This window comes from Oncorhynchus kisutch, linkage group LG16 (genome assembly GCF_002021735.2).
Source record: "Oncorhynchus kisutch isolate 150728-3 linkage group LG16, Okis_V2, whole genome shotgun sequence".
Lineage (NCBI taxonomy): Eukaryota > Metazoa > Chordata > Actinopteri > Salmoniformes > Salmonidae > Oncorhynchus > Oncorhynchus kisutch.
In genome coordinates this window covers 1,334,766-1,360,430 of record NC_034189.2, presented here as the reverse complement: position 1 = coordinate 1,360,430, position 25,665 = coordinate 1,334,766, and the positions used below count along the sequence as shown (strand labels likewise).

Below are 25,665 nucleotides of genomic sequence, written 5' to 3'. Positions count from 1 at the left end.
TCGGAGGGGTGACCAGTCCTCTACTGACTGTACTGGGTAGATAGGAACCAGGCTCTGAGGGGTGACCAGTCCTCTACTGGCTGTACTGGGTAGAGAGGACCCAGGCTCTGAGGTGTGACCAGTCCTCTACTGGGTAGAGAGGAACCAGGCTCTGAGGGGTGACCAGTCTTATACTGGCTGTACTGGATAGAGAGGAACCAGGCTCTGAGGGGTGACCAGTCATCTGCTGGCTGTACTGGGTAGAGAGGAACCAGGCTCTGAGGGGTGACCAGTCCTCTACTGAGTAGAGAGGAACCAGGCTCTGAGGGGTGACCAGTCCTCTACTGACTGTACTGGGTAGAGAGGAACCAGGCTCTGAGGGGTGACCAGTCCTCTACTGACTGTACTGGGTAGAGAGGAACCAGGCTCTGAGGTGTGACCAGTCCTCTACTGGGTAGATAGGAACCAGGCTCGGAGGGGTGACCAGTCCTCTACTGACTGTACTGTTTAGATAGGAACCAGGCTCTGAGGGGTGACCAATCCTCTACTGGCTGTACTAGGTAGACCAGAGGAACCAGGCTCTGAGGGGTGACCAGTCTTATACTGGCTGTACTGGATAGAGAGGAACCAGGCTCTTAGGGGTGACCAGTCATCTGCTGGCTGTACTGGGTAGAGAGGAACCAGGCTCAGAGGGGTGACCAGTCCTCTACTGACTGTACTGGATGGAGAGGAACCATGCTCTGAGTGGTGACCAGTCCTTTACTGAGTAGAGAGGAACCAGGCTCGGAAGGGTGACCAGTCCTCTACTGACTGTACTGGGTAGATAGGAACCAGGCTCTGAGGGGTGACCAGTCCTCTACTGACTGTACAGGGTAGATAGGAACCAGGCTCTGAGGGGTGACCAGTCCTCTACTGGCTGTTCTGGGTAGACCAGAGGAACCAGGCTCTGAGGGGTGACCAGTCCTCTACTGAGTGTACTGGGTAGATAGGAACCAGGCTCGGAGGGGTGACCAGTCCTCTACTGGCTGTACTGGGTAGAGAGGAACCAGGCTCTGAGGAGTGACCAGTCCTCTACTGGGTAGAGATGAACCAGGCTTGGAGGGGTGACCAGTCCTCTACTGGGTAGACCAGAGGAACCAGGCTCTGAGGGGTGACCAGTCCTCTACTGACTGTACTGGGTAGAGAGGAACCATGCTCTGAGGGGTGACCAGTCCTCTACTGACTGTACTGGGTAGATAGGAACCAGGCTCTGAGGGGTGACCAGTCCTCTACTGACTGTACTGGGTAGATAGGAACCAGGCTCTGAGGGGTGACCAGTCCTCTACTGACTGTACTGGGTAGATAGGAACCAGGCTCTGAGGTGTGACCAGTCCTCTACTGGGTAGAGAGGAACCAGGCTCTGAGGGGTGACCAGTCCTCTACTGGCTGTACTGGGTAGAGAGGAACCAGGCTCTGATTGGTGACCAGTCCTCTAATGACTGTACTGGGTAGATAGGAACCAGGCTCGGAGGGGTGACCAGTCCTCTACTGGCTGTACTGGGTAGACCAGAGGAACCAGGCTCTGAGGGGTGACCAGTCCTCTACTGACTGTACTGGGTAGATAGGAACCAGGCTCGGAGGGGTGACCAGTCCTCTACTGGCTGTACTGGGTAGAGAGGAACCAGGCTCTGAGGTGTGACCAGTCCTCTACTGGGTAGATAGGAACCAGGCTCGGAGGGGTGACCAGTCCTCTACTGACTGTACTGTTTAGATAGGAACCAGGCTCTGAGGGGTGACCAGTCCTCTACTGGCTGTACTGGGTAGACCAGAGGAACCAGGCTCTGAGGGGTGACCAATCCTCTACTGGCTGTACTAGGTAGACCAGAGGAACCAGGCTCTGAGGGGTGACCAGTCTTATACTGGCTGTACTGGATAGAGAGGAACCAGGCTCTGAGGGGTGACCAGTCATCTGCTGGCTGTACTGGGTAGAGAGGAACCAGGCTCTGAGGGGTGACCAGTCCTCTACTGACTGTACTGGGTAGAGAGGAACCATGCTCTGAGGGGTGACCAGTCCTCTACTGAGTAGAGAGGAACCAGGCTCTGAGGGGTGACCAGTCATCTGCTGGCTGTACTGGGTAGAGAGGAACCAGGCTCTGAGGGGTGACCAGTCCTCTACTGACTGTACTGGGTAGATAGGAACCAGGCTCTGAGGGGTGACCAGTCCTCTACTGAGTGTACTGGGTAGATAGGAACCAGGCTCGGAGGGGTGACCAGTCCTCTACTGGCTGTACTGGGTAGAGAGGAACCAGGCTCTGAGGAGTGACCAGTCCTCTACTGGCTGTACTGGGTAGACCAGAGGAACCAGGCTCTGAGGGGTGACCAGTCCTCTGCTGGCTGTACTGGGTAGAGAGGAACCAGGCTCTGAGTGGTGACCAGTCCTCTACTGGCTGTACTGGGTAGAGAGGAACCAGGCTCTGAGGAGTGACCAGTCCTCTACTGGATGTTCCGGGTAGACCAGAGGAACCAGGCTCTGAGGGGTGACTAGTCCTCTACTGGCTGTACTGGGTAGACCAGAGGAACCAGGCTATGGGGGGTGACCAGTCCTCTACTGGCTGTCCTGGGTAGAGATTAACCAGGCTCTGAGGGGTGACCAGTCCTCTGCTGGCTGTACTGGGTAGAGAGGAACCAGGCTCTGAGGGGTGACCAGTCCTCTACTGGGTAGAGAGGAACCAGGCTTGGAGGGGTGACCAGTCCTCTACTGACTGTACTGGGTAGATAGGAACCAGGCTCTGAGGGGTGACCAGTCCTCTACTGACTGTACTGGGTAGATAGGAACCAGGCTCGGAGGGGTGACCAGTACTCTACTGGATGTACTGGGTACAGAGGAACCAGGCTCTGAGGGGTGACCTGTCCTCTACTGGCTGTTCTGTGTAGACCAGAGGAACCAGGCTCTGAGGGGTGACCAGTCCTCTACTGGCTGTACTGGGTAGAGAGGAACCAGGCTCTGAGGGGTGACCAGTCATCTACTGACTGTACTGGGTAGACCAGAGGAACCAGGCTCTGAGGGGTGACTAGTCCTCTACTGGCTGTACTGGGTAGACCAGAGGAACCAGGCTCTGAGGGGTGACCAGTCCTCTACTGGCTGTACTGGGTAGAGAGGAACCAGGCTGTGGGGGGTGACCAGTCCTCTACTGGCTGTCCTGGGTAGACCAGAGGAACCAGGCTGTGGGGGGTGACCAGTCCTCTACTGGCTGTCCTGGGTAGACCAGAGGAACCAGGCTCAGAGGGGTGACCAGTCCTCTACTGACTGTACTGGATGGAGAGGAACCATGCTCTGAGTGGTGACCAGTCCTTTACTGAGTAGAGAGGAACCAGGCTCGGAAGGGTGACCAGTCCTCTACTGACTGTACTGGGTAGATAGGAACCAGGCTCTGAGGGGTGACCAGTCCTCTACTGACTGTACAGGGTAGATAGGAACCAGGCTCTGAGGGGTGACCAGTCCTCTACTGGCTGTTCTGGGTAGACCAGAGGAACCAGGCTCTGAGGGGTGACCAGTCCTCTACTGAGTGTACTGGGTAGATAGGAACCAGGCTCGGAGGGGTGACCAGTCCTCTACTGGCTGTACTGGGTAGAGAGGAACCAGGCTCTGAGGAGTGACCAGTCCTCTACTGGGTAGAGATGAACCAGGCTTGGAGGGGTGACCAGTCCTCTACTGGGTAGACCAGAGGAACCAGGCTCTGAGGGGTGACCAGTCCTCTACTGACTGTACTGGGTAGAGAGGAACCATGCTCTGAGGGGTGACCAGTCCTCTACTGACTGTACTGGGTAGATAGGAACCAGGCTCTGAGGGGTGACCAGTCCTCTACTGACTGTACTGGGTAGATAGGAACCAGGCTCTGAGGGGTGACCAGTCCTCTGCTGGCTGTACTGGGTAGAGAGGAACCAGGCTCTGAGGGGTGACCAGTCCTCTACTGGCTGTACTGGGTAGAGAGGAACCAGGCTCTGAGGGGTGACCAGTCCTCTACTGGCTGTACTGGGTAGATAGGAACCAGGCTCTGAGGGGTGACCAGTCCTCTACTGGCTGTACTGGGTAGAGAGGAACCAGGCTCTGAGGGGTGACCAGTCCTCTACTGGGTAGAGAGGAACCAGGCTTGGAGGGGTGACCAGTCCTCTACTGACTGTACTGGGTAGATAGGAACCAGGCTCTGAGGGGTGACCAGTCCTCTACTGGCTGTACTGGGTAGAGAGGAACCAGGCTCTGAGGGGTGACCAGTCCTCTACTGGGTAGATAGGAACCAGGCTCGGAGCGGTGACCAGTCCTCTACTGGCTGTAATGGGTAGAGAGGAACCAGGCTCTGAGGGGTGACCAGTCCTCTACTGGCTGTTCTTTGTAGACCAGAGGAACCAGGCTCTGAGGGGTGACCAGTCCTCTACTGGCTGTCCTGGGTAGACCAGAGGAACCAGGCTCTGAGGGGTGACCAGTCCTTTACTGGCTGTACTGGGTAGAGAGGAACCAGGCTCTGAGGGGTGACCAGTCCTCTACTGGGTAGAGAGGAACCAGGCTTGGAGAGGTGACCAGTCCTCTACTGACTGTACTGGGTAGATAGGAACCAGGCTCGGAGCGGTGACCAGTCCTCTACTGGCTGTCCTGGGTAGACCAGAGGAACCAGGCTCTGAGGGGTGACCAGTCCTCTACTGGCTGTACTGGGTAGAGAGGAACCAGGCTCTGAGGGGTGACTAGTCCTCTACTGAGTGTACTGGGTAGATAGGAACCAGGCTCTGAGGGGTGACCAGTCCTCTGCTGGCTGTACTGGGTAGAGAGGAACCAGGCTCTGAGGGGTGACCAGTCCTCTACTGGGTAGAGAGGAACCAGGCTTGGAGGGGTGACCAGTCCTCTACTGACTGTACTGGGTAGATAGGAACCAGGCTCTGAGGGGTGACCAGTCCTCTACTGACTGTACTGGGTAGATAGGAACCAGGCTCGGAGGGGTGACCAGTACTCTACTGGATGTACTGGGTACAGAGGAACCAGGCTCTGAGGGGTGACCTGTCCTCTACTGGCTGTTCTGGGTAGACCAGAGGAACCAGGCTCTGAGGGGTGACTAGTCCTCTACTGGCTGTACTGGGTAGACCAGAGGAACCAGGCTCCGAGGGGTGACCAGTCCTCTACTGGGTAGAGAGGAACCAGGCTTGGAGGGGTGACCAGTCCTCTACTGACTGTACTGGGTAGATAGGAACCAGGCTCTGAGGGTTGACCAGTCCTCTACTGACTGTACTGGGTAGATAGGAACCAGGCTCGGAGGGGTGACCAGTACTCTACTGGATGTACTGGGTACAGAGGAACCAGGCTCTGAGGGGTGACTAGTCCTCTACTGGCTGTACTGGGTAGACCAGAGGAACCAGGCTCCGAGGGGTGACCAGTCCTCTACTGGATGTACTGGGTACAAAGGAACCAGGCTCTGAGGGGTGACCAGTCCTCTACTGGCTGTACTGGGTAGACCAGAGGAACCAGGCTCCGAGGGGTGACCAGTCCTCTACTGGCTGTACTGGGTAGACCAGAGGAACCAGGCTCTGAGGGGTGACCAGTCCTCTACTGGCTATACTGGGTAGAGAGGAACCAGGCTCTGAGGGGTGACCAGTCATCTACTGACTGTACTGGGTAGATAGGAACCAGGCTCGGAGGGGTGACCAGTACTCTACTGGATGTACTGGGTACAGAGGAACCAGGCTCTGAGGGGTGACCTGTCCTCTACTGGCTGTTCTGGGTAGACCAGAGGAACCAGGCTCTGAGGGGTGACTAGTCCTCTACTGGCTGTACTGGGTAGACCAGAGGAACCAGGCTCCGAGGGGTGACCAGTCCTCTACTGGGTAGAGAGGAACCAGGCTTGGAGGGGTGACCAGTCCTCTACTGACTGTACTGGGTAGATAGGAACCAGGCTCGGAGGGGTGACCAGTACTCTACTGGATGTACTGGGTACAGAGGAACCAGGCTCTGAGGGGTGACTAGTCCTCTACTGGCTGTACTGGGTAGACCAGAGGAACCAGGCTCCGAGGGGTGACCAGTCCTCTACTGGATGTACTGGGTACAGAGGAACCAGGCTCTGAGGGGTGACCAGTCCTCTACTGGCTGTACTGGGTAGAGAGGAACCAGGCTCTGAGGGGTGACCAGTCCTCTACTGGCTGTCCTGGGTAGACCAGAGGAACCAGGCTCTGAGGGGTGACCAGTCCTCTACTGGCTGTACTGGGTACAGAGGAACCAGGCTCTGAGGGGTGACTAGTCCTCTACTGAGTGTACTGGGTAGATAGGAACCAGGCTTGGAGGGGTGACCAGTCCTCTACTGACTGTACTGGGTAGATAGGAACCAGGCTCTGAGGGGTGACCAGTCCTCTACTGACTGTACTGGGTAGATAGGAACCAGGCTCGGAGGGGTGACCAGTACTCTACTGGATGTACTGGGTACAGAGGAACCAGGCTCTGAGGGGTGACCTGTCCTCTACTGGCTGTTCTGGGTAGACCAGAGGAACCAGGCTCTGAGGGGTGACTAGTCCTCTACTGGCTGTACTGGGTAGACCAGAGGAACCAGGCTCTGAGGGGTGACCAGTCATCTGCTGGCTGTACTGGGTAGACCAGAGGAACCAGGCTCTGAGGGGTGACCAGTCCTCTACTGGCTGTACTGGGTAGAGAGGAACCAGGCTCTGAGGGGTGACCAGTCATCTGCTGGCTGTACTGGGTAGACCAGAGGAACCAGGCTGTGGGGGGTGACCAGTCCTCTACTGGCTGTCCTGGGTAGAGATTAACCAGGCTCTGAGGGGTGACCAGTCCTCTACTGGCTGTACTGGGTAGAGAGGAACCAGGCTCTGAGGGCTGACCAGTCCTCTGCTGGCTGTACTGGGTAGAGAGGAACCAGGCTCTGAGGGGTGACCAGTCCTCTACTGGCTGTACTGGGTAGAGAGGAACCAGGCTCTGAGGGGTGACCAGTCCTCTACTGGGTAGAGAGGAACCAGGCTTGGAGGGGTGACCAGTCCTCTACTGACTGTACTGGGTAGATAGGAACCAGGCTCGGAGGGGTGACCAGTACTCTACTGGATGTACTGGGTACAGAGGAACCAGGCTCTGAGGGGTGACCAGTCCTCTACTGGCTGTACTGGGTAGAGAGGAACCAGGCTCTGAGGGGTGACCAGTCCTCTACTGGGTAGAGAGGAACCAGGCTTGGAGGGGTGACCAGTCCTCTACTGACTGTACTGGGTAGATAGGAACCAGGCTCGGAGCGGTGACCAGTACTCTACTGGATGTACTGGGTAGAGAGGAACCAGGCTCTGAGGGGTGACCAGTCCTCTACTGGCTGTTCTGGGTAGACCAGAGGAACCAGGCTCTGAGGGGTGACCAGTCCTCTACTGGCTGTCCTGGGTAGACCAGAGGAACCAGGCTCTGAGGGGTGACAAGTCCTTTACTGGCTGTACTGGGTAGAGAGGAACCAGGCTCTGAGGGGTGACCAGTCCTCTACTGGGTAGAGAGGAACCAGGCTTGGAGAGGTGACCAGTCCTCTACTGACTGTACTGGGTAGATAGGAACCAGGCTCGGAGCGGTGACCAGTCCTCTACTGGCTGTACTGGGTAGAGAGGAACCAGGCTCTGAGGGGTGAACAGTCCTCTACTGGCTGTACTGGGTAGAGAGGAACCAGGCTCTGAGGGGTGACTAGTCCTCTACTGACTGTACTGGGTAGACCAGAGGAACCAGGCTCTGAGGGGTGACCAGTTCTCTACTGGCTGTACTGGGTAGACCAGAGGAACCAGGCTCTGGGGGGTGACCAGTCCTCTACTGACTGTACTGGATAGAGAGGAACCAGGCTATGAGGGGTGACCAGTCCTCTACTGGCTGTACTGGGTAGAGAGGAACCAGGTTCTGAGGGGTGACCAGTCCTCTACTGGCTGTACTGGGTAGAGAGGAACCAGGCTCTGAGGGGTGACCAGTCCTCTACTGACTGTACTGGGTAGACCAGAGGAACCAGGCTCTGAGGGGTGACCAGTCCTCTACTGGCTGTTCTGGGTAGACCAGAGGAACCAGGCTCTGAGGGGTGACCAGTCCTCTACTGGCTGTCCTGGGTAGACCAGAGGAACCAGGCTCTGAGGGGTGACCAGTCCTCTACTGGCTGTCCTGGGTAGACCAGAGGAACCAGGCTCTGAGGGGTGAACAGTCCTCTACTGGCTGTACTGGGTAGAGAGGAACCAGGCTCTGTGGGGTGACCAGTTCTCTACTGGCTGTACTGGGTAGAGAGGAACCAGGCTCTGAGGGGTGACCAGTCCTCTACTGGCTGTACTGGGTAGAGAGGAACCAGGCTGTGGGGGGTGACCAGTCCTCTACTGGTTGTCCTGGGTAGACCAGAGGAACCAGGCTCTGAGGGGTGACCAGTCCTCTACTGGCTGTTCTGGGTAGACCAGAGGAACCAGGCTCTGAGGGGTGACCAGTCCTCTACTGAGTGTACTGGGTAGATAGGAACCAGGCTCGGAGGGATGACCAGTCCTCTACTGGCTGTTCTGGGTAGACCAGAGGAACCAGGCTCTGAGGGGTGACTAGTCCTCTAAATCAAATCAAATCAAATCAAATGTATTTGTCACATACACATGGTTAGCAGATGTTAATGCGAGTGTAGCGAAATGCTTGTGCTTCTAGTTCCGACAATGCAGTAATAACGAACAAGTGATCTAACTAACAATTCCCAAAAAAACTACTGTCTTATACACAGTGTAAGGGGATAAAGAATATGTACATAAGGATATATGAATGAGTGATGGTACAGAGCAGCATAGGCAAAATACAGTAGATGATATCGAGTACAGTATATACATATGAGATGAGTATGTAAACCAAGTGGCATAGTTAAAGTGGCTAGTGATACATGTATTACATAAGGATGCAGTCGATGATATAGAGTACAGTATCTACGTATGCATATGAGATGAATAATGTAGGGTAAGTAACATTATATAAGGTAGCATTGTTTAAAGTGGCTAGTGATATATTTACATCATTTCCCATCAATTCCCATGATTAAAGTGGCTGGAGTAGAGTCAGTGGCATTGACAGTGTGTTGGCAGTAGCCACTCAATGTTAGTGGTGGCTGTTTAACAGTCTGATGGCCTTGAGATAGAAGCTGTTTTTCAGTCTCTCGGTCCCAGCTTTGATGCACCTGTACTGACCTCGCCTTCTGGATGACAGCGGGGTGAACAGGCAATGGCTCGGGTGGTTGATGTCCTTGATGATCTTTATGGCCTTCCTGTAGCATCGGGTGGTGTAGGTGTCCTGGAGGGCAGGTAGTTTGCCCCCGGTGATGCGTTGTGCAGACCTCACTACCCTCTGGAGAGCCTTACTCATGCTGCCAAACATACCCTTGTAAAACTGACCATCCTACCAATCCTCGACTTTGGCGATGTCATTTACAAAATAGCCTCCAATACCCTACTCAACAAATTGGATGCAGTCTATCACAGTGCACTCCGTTTTATCACCAAAGCCCCATATACTACCCACCATTGCGACCTGTACGCTCTCGTTGGCTGGCCCTCGCTTCATACTCGTCGCCAAACCCACTGGCTCCATGTCATCTACAAGACCCTGCTAGGTAAAGTCCCCCCTTATCTCAGCTCGCTGGTCACCATAGCATCTCCCACCTGTAGCACACGCTCCAGCAGGTATATCTCTCTAGTCACCCCCAAAACCAATTCTTTCTTTGGCCGCCTCTCCTTCCAGTTCTCTGCTGCCAATGACTGGAACGAACTACAAAAATCTCTGAAACTGGAAACACTTATCTCCCTCACTAGCTTTAAGCACCAACTGTCAGAGCAGCTCACAGATTACTGCACCTGTACATAGCCCAGCTATAATTTAGCCCAAACAACTACCTCTTTCCCAACTGTATTTAATTTTAATTTATTTATTTATTTTGCTCCTTTGCACCCCATTATTTTTTATTTCTACTTTGCACATTCTTCCATTGCAAAACTACCATTCCAGTATTTTACTTGCTATATTGTATTTACTTTGCCATCATGGCCTTTTTTGCCTTTACCTCCCTTCTCACCTCATTTGCTCACATTGTATATAGACTTGTTTATACTGCATTATTGACTGTATGTTTGTTTTTACTCCATGTGTAACTCTGTCGTTTTATCTGTCGAACTGCTTTGCTTTATCTTGGCCAGGTCGCAATTGTAAATGAGAACTTGTTCTCAACTTGCCTACCTGGTTAAATAAAGGTGTTCTCAACTAGCCTACCTGGTTAAATAAAGGTGTTCTCAACTAGCCTACCTGGTTAAATAAAGTAAGGTAAAATAAAAAAAATAAAAAAATAAAAGGGCGGTGCAGTTGCCGTACCAGGCGGTGATACAGCCCGCCAGGATGCTCTCGATTGTGCACCTGTAGAAGTTTGTGAGTGCTTTTGGTGACAAGCCGAATTTCTTCAGCCTCCTGAGGTTGAAGAGGCGCTGCCGCGCCTTCCTCACGATGCTGTCTGTGTGAGTGGACCAATTCAGTTTGTCTGTGATGTGTATGCCGAGGAACTTAAAACTTGCTACCCTCTCCACTACTGTTCCATCGATGTGGATGGGGGGGTGTTCCCTCTGCTGTTTCCTGAAGTCCACAATCATCTCCTTAGTTTTGTTGACGTTGAGTGTGAGGTTATTTTCCTGACACCACACTCCGAGGGCCCTCACCTCCTCCCTGTAGGCCGTCTCGTCGTTGTTGGTAATCAAGCCTACCACTATTGTGTCGTCTGCAAACTTGATGATTGAGTTGGAGGCGTGCGTGGCCACGCAGTCGTGGGTGAACAGGGAGTACAGGAGAGGGCTCAGAACGCACCCTTGTGGGGCCCCAGTGTTGAGGATCAGCGGGGAGGAGATGTTGTTGCCTACCCTCACCACCTGGGGGCGGCCCGTCAGGAAGTCCAGTACCCAGTTGCACAGGGCGGGGTCGAGACCCAGGGTCTCGAGCTTGATGACGAGCTTGGAGGGTACTATGGTGTTGAATGCCGAGCTGTAGTCGATGAACAGCATTCTCACATAGGTATTCCTCTTGTCCAGATGGGTTAGGGCAGTGTGCAGTGTGGTTGAGATTGCATCGTCTGTGGACCTATTTGGGCGGTAAGCAAATTGGAGTGGGTCAAGGGTGTCAGGTAGGGTGGAGGTGATATGGTCCTTGACTAGTCTCTCAAAGCACTTCATGATGACGGATGTGAGTGCTACGGGGCGGTAGTCGTTTAGCTCAGTTACCTTAGCTTTCTTGGGAACAGGAACAATGGTGGCCCTCTTGAAGCATGTGGGAACAGCAGACTGGTATAGGGATTGGTTGAATATGTCCGTAAACACACCGGCCAGCTGGTCTGCGCATGCTCTGAGGGCGCGGCTGGGGATGCCGTCTGGGCCTGCAGCCTTGCGAGGGTTAACACGTTTAAATGTCTTACTCACTTCGGCTGCAGTGAAGGAGAGACCGCATGTTTTCGTTGCAGGCCGTGTCAGTGGCACTGTATTGTCCTCAAAGCGGGCAAAAAAGTTGTTTAGTCTGCCTGGGAGCAGCCTACTGGCTGCTCCCAGTACGCTGGGAGCAGAGGAACCAGAGGAACCAGGCTCTGAGGGGTGACAAGTCCTCTACTGGGTAGACCAGAGGAACCAGGCTCTGAGGGGTGACCAGTCCTCTACTGGCTGTTCTGGGTATACCAGAGGAACCAGGCTCTGAGGGGTGACCAGTCCTCTACTGAGTGTACTGGGTAGATAGGAACCAGGCTCGGAGGGGCGACCAGTCCTCTACTGGCTGTACTGGGTAGACCAGAGGAACCAGGCTCTGAGGGGTGACCAGTCCTCTACTGGCTGTACTGGGTAGAGAGGAACCAGGCTCTGAGGGGTGACCAGTCCTCTACTGACTGTACTGGGTAGATAGGAACCAGGCTCGGAGGGGTGACCAGTCCTCTACTGGGTAGAGAGGAACCAGGCTTGGAGGGGTGACCAGTCCTCTACTGACTGTACTGGGTAGAGAGGAACCAGGCTCTGAGGGGTGACCAGTCCTCTACTGGCTGTTCTGGGTAGACCAGAGGAGCCAGGCTCTGATTGGTGACCAGTCCTCACATGGCTGTACTTGGTAGACCAGAGGAACCAGGCTCTGAGTGGTGACCAGTCCTCTACTGGCTGTACTGGGTAGAGAGGAACCAGGCCCTGAGGGGTGACCAGTCCTTTACTGGCTGTACTAGGTAGAGAGGAACCAGGCTCTGAGGGGTGACCAGCCCTCTACTGGGTAGACCAGAGGAGCCAGGCTCTGATTGGTGACCAGTCCTCTACTGGCTGTACTGGGTAGACCAGAGGAACCAGGCTCTGAGGTGTGACCAGTCCTCTACTGACTGTATACCTTATATATACAGTGGGGCAAAAAAGTATTTAGTCAGCCACCAATTGTGCAAGTTCTCCCACTTAAAAAGATGAGAGGCCTGTAATTTTCATCATAGGTACACTTCAACTATGAGACAAAATGAGAAAAAAAAATCCAGAAAATCACATTGTAGGATTTTTATTGAATTTATTTGCAAATTATGGTGGAAAATAAGTATTTGGTCACCTACAAACAAGTAAGATTTCTGGCTCTCACAGACCTGTAACTTCTTTAAGAGGCTCCTCTGTCCTCCACTCGTTACCTGTATTAATGGCACCTGTTTGAACTTGTTATCAGTATAAAAGACACCTGTCCACAACCTCAAACAGTCACACTCCAAACTCCACTATGGCCAAGACCAAAGAGGTGTCAAAGGACACCAGAAACAAAATTGTAGACCTGCACCAGGCTGGGAAGACTGAATCTGCAATAGGTAAGCAGCTTGGTTTGAAGAAATCAACTGTGGGAGCAATTATTAGGAAATGGAAGACATACAAGACCACTGATAATCTCCCTCGATCTGGGGCTCCACGCAAGATCTCACCCCGTGGGGTCAAAATGATCACAAGAACGGTGAGCAAAAATCCCAGAACCACACGGGGGGACCTAGTGAATGACCTGCAGAGATCTGGGACCAAAGTAACAAAGCCTACCATCAGTAACACACTACATCGCCAGGGACTCAAATCCTGCAGTGCCAGACGTGTCCCCCTGCTTAAGCCAGTACATGTCCAGGCCCGTCTGAAGTTTGCTAGAGAGCATGTGGATGATCCAGAAGAAGATTGGGAGAATGTCATATGGTCAGATGAAACCAAAATATAACTTTTTGGTAAAACCTCAACTCGTTGTGTTTGGAGGACAAAGAATGCTGAGTTGCACCCAAAGAACACCATACCTACTGTGAAGCATGGGGGTGGAAACATCATGCTTTGGGGCTGTTTTTCTGCAAAGGGTCCAGGATGACTGATCCGTGTAAAGGAAAGAATGAATGGGGCCATGTATCGTGAGATTTTGAGTGAACCTCCTTCCATCAGCAAGGGCATTGAAGATGAAACGTGGCTGGGTCTTTCAGCATGACAATGATCCCAAACACACCTCCCGGGCAACGAAGGAGTGGCTTCGTAAGAAGCATTTCAAGGTCCTGGAGTGGCCTAGCCAGTCTCCAGATCTCAACCCCAAAGAAAATCTTTGGAGGGAGTTGAAAGTCCGTGTTGCCCAGCAACAGCCCCAAAACATCACTGCTCTAGAGGAGATCTGCATGGAGGAATGGGCCAAAATACCAGCAACAGTGTGTGAAAACCTTGTGAAGACTTACAGAAAACGTTTGACCTCTGTCATTGCCAACAAAGGGTATATAACAAAGTATTGAGATAAACTTCTATTGACCAAATACTTATTTTCCACCATAATTTGCAAATAAATTCATTAAAAAATCCTACAATGTGATTTTCTGGATTTCTTTTTTTCTTCTCATTTTGTCTCATAGTTGAAGTGTACCTGTGGTGAAAATTACAGGCCTCTCATCTTTTTAAGTGGGAGAACTTGCACAATTGGTGGCTGACTAAATACTTTTTTGTATATACTCAGGAAAAAAACAAACGTCCTCTCACTGTCAACTGTGTTTATTTTCAGCAATCTTAAACATGTGTAAATATTTGTATGAACATGACAAGATTCAAAAACTGAGACATAAACTGAACAAGTTCCACAGACATGTGACTAACAGAAATGGAATAATGTGTCCCTGAACAAAGGGGGGTCAAAATCAAAAGTAACAGTCAGTATCTGGTGTGGCCACCAGCTGCATTAAGTACTGCAGTGCATCTCCTCATGGACTGCACCAGATTTGCCAGTTCTTGCTGTGAGATATTACCCCACTCTTCCACCAAGGCACTTGCAAGTTCCCGGACATTTCTGGGGGGAATGGCCCTAGCCCTCACCCTCTGAACCAACAGGTCCCAGACGTGCTCAATGGGATTGAGATCCGGGCTCTTCGCTGGCCATGGCAGAACACTGACATTCCTGTCTTGCAGGAAGTCACGCACAGAATGAGGAGTATGGCTGGTGGCATTGTCATGCTGAAGGGTCATGTCAGGATGAGCCTGCAGGAAGGGTACCACATGAGGGAGGAGGATGTCTACCCTGTAACGCACAGCGTTGAGATTGCCTGCAATGACAACAAGCTCAGTCCGGTGATGTGACACACCTACCCAGTCCATGACGGACCCTCCACCTCCAAATCGATCCCGCCCCAGAGTACAGGCCTCAGTGTAACGCTCATTCCTTCAACGATAAACGTGAATCTGACCATCACCCCTGGTGAGACAAAACCGCGACTTGTCAGTGAAGAGCACTTCTTGCCAGTCCTGTCTGGTCCAGCAACGGTGGGTTTGTGCTTATAGGTGACGTTGTTGCCAGTGATGTCTGGTGAGGACCTGCCTTACTACAGGCCTACAAGCCCTCAGTCCAGCCTCTCTCAGCCTATTGCGGACAGTCTGAGCACTGATGGGGGGATGGTGCCTTCCTGGTGTAACTCGGGCAGTTGTTGTTGCCATCCTGTACCTGTCCCATAGGTGTGATGTTCGGATGTACCGATCCTGTGCAGGTGATGTAACACGTGGTCTGCTACTGCGAGGACTATCAGCTGTCCGTCCTGTCTCCCTGTAGCGCTGTCTTAGGCATCTCACAGTACGGACATTGTAATTTATTGCCGTGGACACATCTGCAGTCGTCATGCCTCCTTGCAGCATACCTAAGGCACGTTCACGCAGATGAGCAGGGACCCTGGGCATCTTTCTATTGGTGTTTTTCCAGAGTCAGTAGAAAGTCCTCTTTAGTGTCCTAAGTTTTCATGACTGTGACCTTAATTGCCTATCGTCTGTAAGTTGTTAGTGTCTTAACGACCGTTCCACAGGTGTATGTTCATTAATTGTTTACGGTTCATTGAACCAGCACGGGAAACAGTGTTTAAACCCTTTACAATGAAGATCTGTGAAGTTATTTGGATTTTTATGAATTATCTTTGAAAGACAGAGTCCTGAAAAGGGGACATTTCTTTTTTTGCTGAGTTTATAAAGCCTTCCTGTATTCCGACTAGAGCATTCCAACTAGGGCATTCTGACAACATGAACAGGTATGGGTTAGAGATGAACAGACAAGTCCCAAATCCCTGTGATTCACATAAAGAAAATAAGTATATAACTCTACATCTAACCTGACTAGTAATGTCCTCTACATCTAACCTGACTAGTAATGTCCTCTACATCTAACCTGACTAGTAATGTCCTCTACATCTAACCTGACTAGTAATGTCCTCTACATCTAACCTGACTAGTAATGTCCTCTTGTTCTACAGTATATAACTCTACATCTAACCTGACTAGTAATGTCCTCTACATCTAACCTGACTAGTAATGTCCTCTTGTTCTACAGTATATAACTCTACATCTTACCTGACTAGTAATGTCCTCTACATCTAACCTGACTAGTAATGTCCTCTACATCTAACCTGACTAGTAATGTCCTCTACATCTAACCTGACTAGTAATGTCCTCTACATCTAACCTGACTAGTAATGTCCTCTACATCTAACCTGACTAGTAATGTCCTCTTGTTCTACAGTATATAACTCTACATCTAACCTGACTAGTAATGTCCTCTACATCTAACCTGACTAGTAATGTCCTCTTGTTCTACAGTATATAACTCTACATCTTACCTGACTAGTAATGTCCTCTACATCTAACCTGACTAGTAATGTCCTCTACATCTAACCTGACTAGTAATGTCCTCTACATCTAACCTGACTAGTAATGTCCTCTACATCTAACCTGACTAGTAATGTCCTCTACATCTAACCTGACTAGTAATGTCCTCTTGTTCTACAGTATATAACTCTACATCTAACCTGACTAGTAATGTCCTCTACATCTAACCTGACTAGTAATGTCCTCTTGTTCTACAGTATATAACTCTACATCTTACCTGACTAGTAATGTCCTCTACATCTAACCTGACTAGTAATGTCCTCTACATCTAACCTGACTAGTAATGTCCTCTACATCTAACCTGACTAGTAATGTCCTCTACATCTAACCTGACTAGTAATGTCCTCTAGTTCTACAGTATATAACTCTACATCTAACCTGACTAGTAATGTCCTCTACATCTAACCTGACTAGTAATGTTCTCTACATCTAACCTGACTAGTAATGTCCTCTTGTTCTGCAGTATATAACTCTACATCTAACCTGACTAGTAATGTCCTCTACATCTAACCTGACTAGTAATGTCCTCTACATCTAACCTGACTAGTAATGTCCTCTACATCTAACCTGACTAGTAATGTCCTCTACATCTAACCTGACTAGTAATGTCCTCTACATCTAACCTGACTAGTAATGTCCTCTACATCTAACCTGACTAGTAATGTCCTCTACATCTAACCTGACTAGTAATGTCCTCTACATCTAACCTGACTAGTAATGTCCTCTTGTTCTACAGTATATAACTCTACATCTCTTATCAGGTGCCATATTTGTGGACGACCATAAGGATCAACTCATTCAGAGGGTTACCATGGTGAAGTCCATCCTTCATGAGCTGTTTTACGAGCAGTTGTACTGTAACACCAGGATCCACCAGATGACCAGCCAGGAACAGATGAGACAGTTGTACAAGGCCCTAGAAGAAGCAGACGACCCAAGGAAGGTGAAATTAGACTTTTACAGGATTCTACTGGATCTGGAACCTGACCTTGTCAAATACCTGGGTAAGAACCTCTCTACCTCTGGTTACATATCACTGGAATATAAACCTTATCTAGTCTATCACCTGGGTAAGAACCTCTCTACCTCTGGTTACATATCACTGGAATATAAACCTTATCTAGTCTATCACCTGGGTAAGAACCTCTCTACTGGCTGTACTGGGTAGACCACAGGAACCAGGCTCTGAATGGTGACCAGTCCTCTACTGACTACTGGGTAGAGAGGAACCAGGCTCTGAGGGGTGATCAGTCCTCTACTGGCTGTACTGGGTAGACCAGAGGAACCAGGCTCTGAATGGTGACCAGTCCTCTACTGGCTCTACTGGGTAGACCAGAGGAACCAGGCTCTGAGGGGTGATCAGTCCTCTTCTGGCTGTACTGTGTAGACCAGAGGAACCAGGCTCTGAGGGGTGACCAGTCCTCTTCTGGCTGTACTGTCGTCTTGTTGTCCTTGTTGTCTCATCATTAAGAGTCGCTCAGTCAGAGATATTATACATACTGAAGGTGAGTTTAACCTTGATCTCTGACTGGTCCTTGATGTCTAAGCATGACCCATATACTGTCCATCAGACTCTATTCATTTATACCAGGTTACCTTCAGACCAGTCCTGTATTAGAATAGGATATAACTAGGAATGACCCATATACTGTCCATTAGACTCTATTCATTTATACCAGGTTACCTTCAGACCAGTCCTGTATTAGATCAGGATATAACTAGGAATGACCCATATACTGTCCATTAGACTCTATTCATTTATACCAGGTTACCTTCAGACCAGTCCTGTATTAGATCAGGATATAACTAGGAATGACCCATATACTGTCCATTAGACTCTATTCATTTATACCAGGTTACCTTCAGACCAGTCCTGTATTAGATCAGGATATAACTAGGAATGACCCATATACTGTCCATTAGACTCTATTCATTTATACCAGGTTACCTTCAGACCAGTCCTGTATTAGATCAGGATATAACTAGGAATGACTGTCCATTAGACTCTATTCATTTATACCAGGTTACCTTCAGACCAGTCCTGTATTAGATCAGGATATAACTAGGAATGACCCATATACTGTCCATTAGACTCTATTCATTTATACCAGGTTACCTTCAGACCAGTCCTGTATTAGATCAGGATATAACTAGGAATGACTGTCCATTAGACTCTATTCATTTATACCAGGTTACCTTCAGACCAGTCCTGTATTAGATCAGGATATAACTAGGAATGACTGTCCATTAGACTCTATTCATTTATACCAGGTTACCTTCAGACCAGTCCTGTATTAGATCAGGATATAACTAGGAATGACCCATATACTGTCCATTAGACTCTATTCATTTATACCAGGTTACCTTCAGACCAGTCCTGTATTAGATCAGGATATAACTAGGAATGACCCATATACTGTCCATTAGACTCTATTCATTTATACCAGGTTACCTTCAGACCAGTCCTGTATTAGATCAGGATATAACTAGGAATGACCCATATACTGTCCATTAGACTCTATTCATTTATACCAGGTTACCTTCAGACCAGTCCTGTATTAGATCAGGATATAACTAGGAATGACCCATATACTGTCCATTAGACTCTATTCATTTATACCAGGTTACCTTCAGACCAGTCCTGTATTAGATCAGGATATAACTAGGAATGACCCATATACTGTCCATTAGACTCTATTCATTTATACCAGGTTACCTTCAGACCAGTCCTGTATTAGATCAGGATATAACTAGGAATGACCCATATACTGTCCATTAGACTCTATTCATTTATACCAGGTTACCTTCAGACCAGTCCTGTATTAGATCAGGATATAACTAGGAATGACCCATATACTGTCCATTAGACTCTATTCATTTATACCAGGTTACCTTCAGACCAGTCCTGTATTAGATCAGGATATAACTAGGAATGACCCATATACTGTCCATTAGACTCTATTCATTTATACCAGGTTACCTTCAGACCAGTCCTGTATTAGATCAGGATATAACTAGGAATGACCCATATACTGTCCATTAGACTCTATTCATTTATACCAGGTTACCTTCAGACCAGTCCTGTATTAGATCAGGATATAACTAGGAATGACCCATATACTGTCCATTAGACTCTATTCATTTATACCAGGTTACCTTCAGACCAGTCCTGTATTAGATCAGGATATAACTAGGAATGACCCATATACTGTCCATTAGGCTCTATTCATTTATACCAGGTTACCTTCAGACCAGTCCTGTATTAGATCAGGATATAACTAGGAATGACCCATATACTGTCCATTAGACTCTATTCATTTATACCAGGTTACCTTCAGACCAGTCCTGTATTAGATCAGGATATAACTAGGAATGACCCATATACTGTCCATTAGACTCTATTCATTTATACCAGGTTACCTTCAGACCAGTCCTGTATTAGATCAGGATATAACTAGGAATGACCCATATACTGTCCATTAGACTCTATTCATTTATACCAGGTTACCTTCAGACCAGTCCTGTATTAGATCAGGATATAACTAGGAATGACTGTCCATTAGACTCTATTCATTTATACCAGGTTACCTTCAGACCAGTCCTGTATTAGATCAGGATATAACTAGGAATGACCCATATACTGTCCATTAGACTCTATTCATTTATACCAGGTTACCTTCAGACCAGTCCTGTATTAGATCAGGATATAACTAGGAATGACCCATATACTGTCCATTAGACTCTATTCATTTATACCAGGTTACCTTCAGACCAGTCCTGTATTAGATCAGGATATAACTAGGAATGACCCATATACTGTCCATTAGACTCTATTCATTTATACCAGGTTACCTTCAGACCAGTCCTGTGAATCTGGTTTTTGGCAGATTCAGTTTTGAGCTTTTTAGAACACATTTGTTTTCTTTTGTCTACAGAGAAGAGAAAACTACTGGAAGAACGAGGTAAGTGGGCTGTTGTCTTGTTAGTTTCACATATAGAGATTATGATTACTACTATAATACTGATGGGTCAACTGTTAATCACAGACCTCATGGTTTATTACTAGAATACTGATGGGTCAACTGTTAATCACAGACCTCATGGTTTATTACTAGAATACTGATGGGTCAACTGTTAATCACAGAGCTCATGGTTTATTACTATAATACTGATGGGTCAACTGTTAATCACAGACCTCATGGTTTATTACTAGAATACTGATGGGTCAACTGTTAATCACAGACCTCATGGTTTATTACTAGAATACTGATGGGTCAACTGTTAATCACAGACCTCATGGTTTATTACTAGAATACTGATGGGTCAACTGTTAATCACAGACCTCATGGTTTATTACTAGAATACTGATGGGTCAACTGTTAATCACAGACCTCATGGTTTATTACTATAATACTGATGGGTCAACTGTTAATCACAGACCTCATGGTTTATTACTATAACACTGATGGGTCAACTGTTAATCACAGACCTCATGGTTTATTACTATAATACTGATGGGTCAACTGTTAATCACAGACCTCATGGTTTATTACTAGAATACTGATGGGTGACCAGTCCTCTACTGGCTGTACTGGGTAGAGAGGAACCAGGCTATGAGGGGTGGCCAGTCCTCTACTGGCTGTACTGGGTAGAGAGGAACCAGGCTCTGAGGGGTAACCAGTCCTCTACTGGCTGTACTGGGTAGAGAGGAACCAGGCTCTGAGGGGTGACCAGTCCTCTACTGGCTGTACTGGGTAGAGAGGAACCAGGCTCTGAGGGGTGACCAGTCCTCTACTGGCTGTACTGGGTAGAGAGGAACCAAGCTCTGGGAGGTGACCAGTCCTCTACTGACTGTACTGGGTAGAGAGGAACCAGGCTCTGAGGGGTGACCAGTCCACTACTGGCTGTACTGGGTAGACCAGAGGAACCAGGCTCGGAGGGGTGACCAGTCCTCTACTATCTGTACTGGGTAGAGAGGAACCAGGCTCTGGGGGGTGACCAGTCCTCTACTGGCTGTACTGGATAGAGAGGAACCAGGCTCTGAGGGGTGACCAGTCCTCTACTGGCTGTACTGAGTTGACCAGAGGAACCAGGCTGTGAGGGGTGACCAGTCCTCTACTGGCTGTACTGGGTAGAGAGGAACCAGGCTCTGAGGGGTGGCCAGTCCTCTACTGGCTGTACTGGGTAGAGAGGAACCAGGCTCTGAGGGGTGGCCATTCCTCTACTGGCTGTACTGGGTAGAGAGGAACCAGGCTCTGGGGGGTGACCAGTCCTCTATTGACTGTACTGGGTAGAGAGGAACCAGGCTCTGAGGGGTGACCAGTCCTCTACTGGCTGTACTGGGTAGAGAGGAACCAGGCTCTGAGGGGTGACCAGTCCTCTACTGGCTGTACTGGGTAGAGAGTAACCAGGCTCTGAGGGGTGACCAGTCCTCTACTGGCTGTACTGGGTAGAGATGAACCAGGCTCTGAGGGGTGACCAGTCCTCTACTGGCTGTACTGGGTAGAGAGGAACCAGGCTCTGAGGGGTGACCAGTCCTCTACTGGCTGTAGTGGGTAGAGAGGAACCAAGCTCTGGGGGGTGACCAGTCCTCTACTGACTGTACTGGGTAGAGAGGAACCAGGCTCTGAGGGGTGACCAGTCCACTACTGGCTGTACTGGGTAGACCAGAGGAACCAGGCTCTGAGGGGTGACCAGTCCTCTACTGACTGTACTGGGTAGAGAGGAACCAGGCTCTGAGGGGTGACCAGTCCTCTACTGGCTGTACTGGATAGAGAGGAACCAGGCTCTGAGGGGTGACCAGTCCTCTACTGGCTGTACTGGGTTGACCAGAGGAACCAGGCTTTGAGGGGTGACCAGTCCTCTACTGGCTGTACTGGGTTGACCAGAGGAACCAGGCTCTGAGGGGTGACCAGTCCTCTGCTGGCTGTCTGGGTTGACCAGAGGAACCAGGCTCTGAGGGGTGACCAGTCCTCTACTGACTGTACTGGGTAGAGAGGAACCAGGCTCTGAGGGGTGACCAGTCCTCTACTGGCTGTACTGGGTAAAGAGGAACCAGGCTCTGAGGGGTGACCAGTCCTCTACTGGCTGTACTGGGTAGACCAGAGGAACCAGGCTCTGAGGGGTGACCAGTCCTCTACTGGCTGTACTGGGTAGACCAGAGGAACCAGGCTCTGAGGGGTGACCAGTCCTCTACTGGCTGTACTGGGGAGACCAGAGGAACCAGGCTCTGAGGGGTGACCAGTCCTCTACTGGCTGTACTGGGTAGAGAGGAACCAGGCTCTGAGGGGTAACCAGTCCTCTACTGGCTGTACTGGGTAGAGAGGAACCAGGCTCTGAGGGGTGACCAGTCCTCTACTGGCTGTACTGGGTAGAGAGGAACCAGGCTCTGAGGGGTGACCAGTCCTCTACTGGCTGTACTGGGTAGACCAGAGGAACCAGGCTCTGAGGGGTGACCAGTCCTCTACTGGCTGTACTGGGTAGACCAGAGGAACCAGGCTCTGAGGGGTGACCAGTCCTCTACTGGCTGTACTGGGTTGACCAGAGGAACCAGGCTTTGAGGGGTGACCAGTCCTCTACTGGCTGTACTGGGTTGACCAGAGGAACCAGGCTCTGAGGGGTGACCAGTCCTCTGCTGGCTGTACTGGGTAGACCAGAGGAACCAGGCTCTGAGGGGTGACCAGTCCTCTACTGGCTGTACTGGGTAGAGAGGAACCAGGCTCTGAGGGGTGACCAGTCCTCTACTGGCTGTCTGGGTTGACCAGAGGAACCAGGCTCTGAGGGGTGACCAGTCCTCTACTGACTGTACTGGGTAGAGAGGAACCAGGCTCTGAGGGGTGACCAGTCCTCTACTGGCTGTACTGGGTAGAGAGGAACCAAGCTCTGGGAGGTGACCAGTCCTCTACTGACTGTACTGGGTAGAGAGGAACCAGGCTCTGAGGGGTGACCAGTCCACTACTGGCTGTACTGGGTAGACCATAGGAACCAGGCTCGGAGGGGTGACCAGTCCTCTACTATCTGTACTGGGTAGAGAGGAACCAGGCTCTGGGGGGTGACCAGTCCTCTACTGGCTGTACTGGATAGAGAGGAACCAGGCTCTGAGGGGTGACCAGTCCTCTACTGGCTGTACTGAGTTGACCAGAGGAACCAGGCTTTGAGGGGTGACCAGTCCTCTACTGGCTGTACTGGGTTGACCAGAGGAACCAGGCTCTGAGGGGTGACCAGTCCTCTACTGGCTGTACTGGGTTGACCAGAGGAACCAGGCTGTGAGGGGTGACCAGTCCTCTACTGACTGTTCTGGGTAGAGATTAACCAGGCTCTGGGGGGTGACCAGTCCTCTACTGACTGTACTGGGTAGAGAGAAACCAGGCTCTGGGGGGTGACCAGTCCTCTACTGGCTGTACTGGGTAGACCAGAGGAACCAGGCTCTGAGGGTTGACCAGTCCTCTACTGGCTGTACTGGATAGAGAGGAACCAGGCTCTGAGGGGTGACCAGTCCTCTACTGGCTGTACTGGGTTGACCAGAGGAACCAGGCTTTGAGGGGTGACCAGTCCTCTACTGGCTGTACTGGGTTGACCAGAGGAACCAGGCTCTGAGGGGTGACCAGTCCTCTACTGGCTGTACTGGGTTGACCAGAGGAACCAGGCTCTGAGGGGTGACCAGTCCTCTACTGGCTGTACTGGGTAGACCAGAGGAACCAGGCTCTGAGGGGTGACCAGTCCTCTACTGGCTGTACTGGGTAGACCAGAGGAACCAGGCTGTGAGGGGTGACCAGTCCTATACTAGCTGTACTGGGTAGACCAGAGGAACCAGGCTGTGAGGGGTGACCAGTCCTCTACTGACTGTTCTGGGTAGAGATTAACCAGGCTCTGGGGGGTGACCAGTCCTCTACTGACTGTACTGGGTAGAGAGAAACCAGGCTCTGGGGGGGTGACCAGTCCTCTACTGGCTGTACTGGGTAGACCAGAGGAACCAGGCTCTGAGGGTTGACCAGTCCTCTACTGGCTGTACTGGGTAGAGAGGAACCAGGCTCTGAGGAGGTACCAGCGTTAGATAATATCATGGTTTTAGAAGGTGTCAACATGTCTTCTAACAGATTTTCTGGTTTTTACAAACATCTACTGATTCAAATGAGTCTTTGTAAGAAGTGTGTTCCTGTCTGTGTTCCTGTCTGTCTTGGTGACAAGATGAGTGAATATATTTCTCCCCTCTAGATGAACTTCTAAACCTGCCTGGACATCTGGGTAAGTTTTGTCTCTGTGTTTACTATATTCATGTAGTCAGGCTTCATGTTCTAGTACCCATAATACATCATGTTTTTATCTTCTCTTTCTTCTGTCTACAGAGGTCAGAAGACCGAGTGGTGAGTTGTGTGAAAGTCTGTGCAATAATGATGATGTAGGTAAACTCTATTACATCAATAGACTGAGATATCAGCCATATGTCCTCCTCTTAGTGCCAGTCTGCCTGTTCAAACTAAACCAATGTAACTAATAATGGAGCTGACTGGGGAAACGTTCCCTCTGTTCTTAGTACCAGTCTGCCTGTTCAAACTAAACCAATCATCACCTTCATTCATCGATCGGCTAAGGCCATCTGTAATCTGCTGGCATCACGGCACATCAAGCTCTAGTCACAGTCAGAAGACAGTTGATGGTTGAAGATGACGAGCGACCATCTTCAACCATCAGTGAGTCGATGCTGGAAATGGAATACAATGTGGAGTAGCTGATCATCATGTGGACAGCTGATTCATTGGTCCAGGATTGACATGTTAACTATAGTATGCTGTTTACTTGTCAGACAGTAGCTTAGTAAACATAATGCAGGAGGCATTTCAATATGAGTTCACTGCTTTATAATCACAATGTTTAAGGTCTTGTGGGAAACCTCTAAATGTTGGATAAAGCATTGTACGGTATTTCTTCAACATCTTTATCGTTAATAAATCAATTATAAAAATACTCTTTCAAAATGCAAAATTATTATTTTGCTCTGAGTCAAAAATCGTTGTTATATATTAGCAACTTAATGACTGTCATATAGTGGCACCTACATAAAGCTGAGTGACTCAGTCAAATAGCCTCACCTACATAAAGCTGAGTGACTCAGTCATATAGTGGCACCTACATAAAGCTGAGTGACTCAGTCATATAGTGGCACCTACATAAAGCTGAGTGACTCAGTCATATAGTGGCACCTACATAAAGCTGAGTGACTCAGTCATATAGTGGCACCTACATTTAGCTGAGTGACTCAGTCATATAGTGGCACCTACATAAAGCTGAGTGACTCAGTCAAATAGCCTCACCTACATAAAGCTGAGTGACTCAGTCATATAGTGGCACCTACATTTAGCTGAGTGACTCAGTCATATAGTGGCACCTACATAAAGCTGAGTGACTCAGTCAAATAGCCTCACCTACATAAAGCTGAGTGACTCAGTCATATAGTGGCACCTACATAAAGCTGAGTGACTCAGTCATATAGTGGCACGTACATAAAGCTGAGTGACTCAGTCAAATAGT

The 25,665-nt window shown here is 49.8% G+C and overlaps 1 protein-coding gene across 13 annotated transcripts in view; it reads left to right on the top strand.

The window, feature by feature from the left end:
• Positions 1-25,665, top strand: part of LOC109882060 (butyrophilin subfamily 1 member A1-like) — a 329,983-nt gene that overhangs the window by 293,801 nt on the left and 10,517 nt on the right. For 11 of the 13 annotated variants that reach the window (XM_031791507.1, XM_031791513.1, XM_031791509.1 and 8 more), the window contains 4 exons: positions 16,899-17,141; positions 20,073-20,099; positions 24,352-24,381; positions 24,483-24,500. In XM_031791507.1, the coding sequence (XP_031647367.1) occupies positions 16,899-17,141; positions 20,073-20,099; positions 24,352-24,381; positions 24,483-24,500 (318 nt within the window). Of the gene's footprint in view, positions 1-16,898; positions 17,377-20,072; positions 20,100-24,351; positions 24,382-24,482; positions 24,501-25,665 lie in introns of those variants that run through there. The other 2 variants (XM_031791517.1, XM_031791518.1) reach the window with 2 other exon arrangements.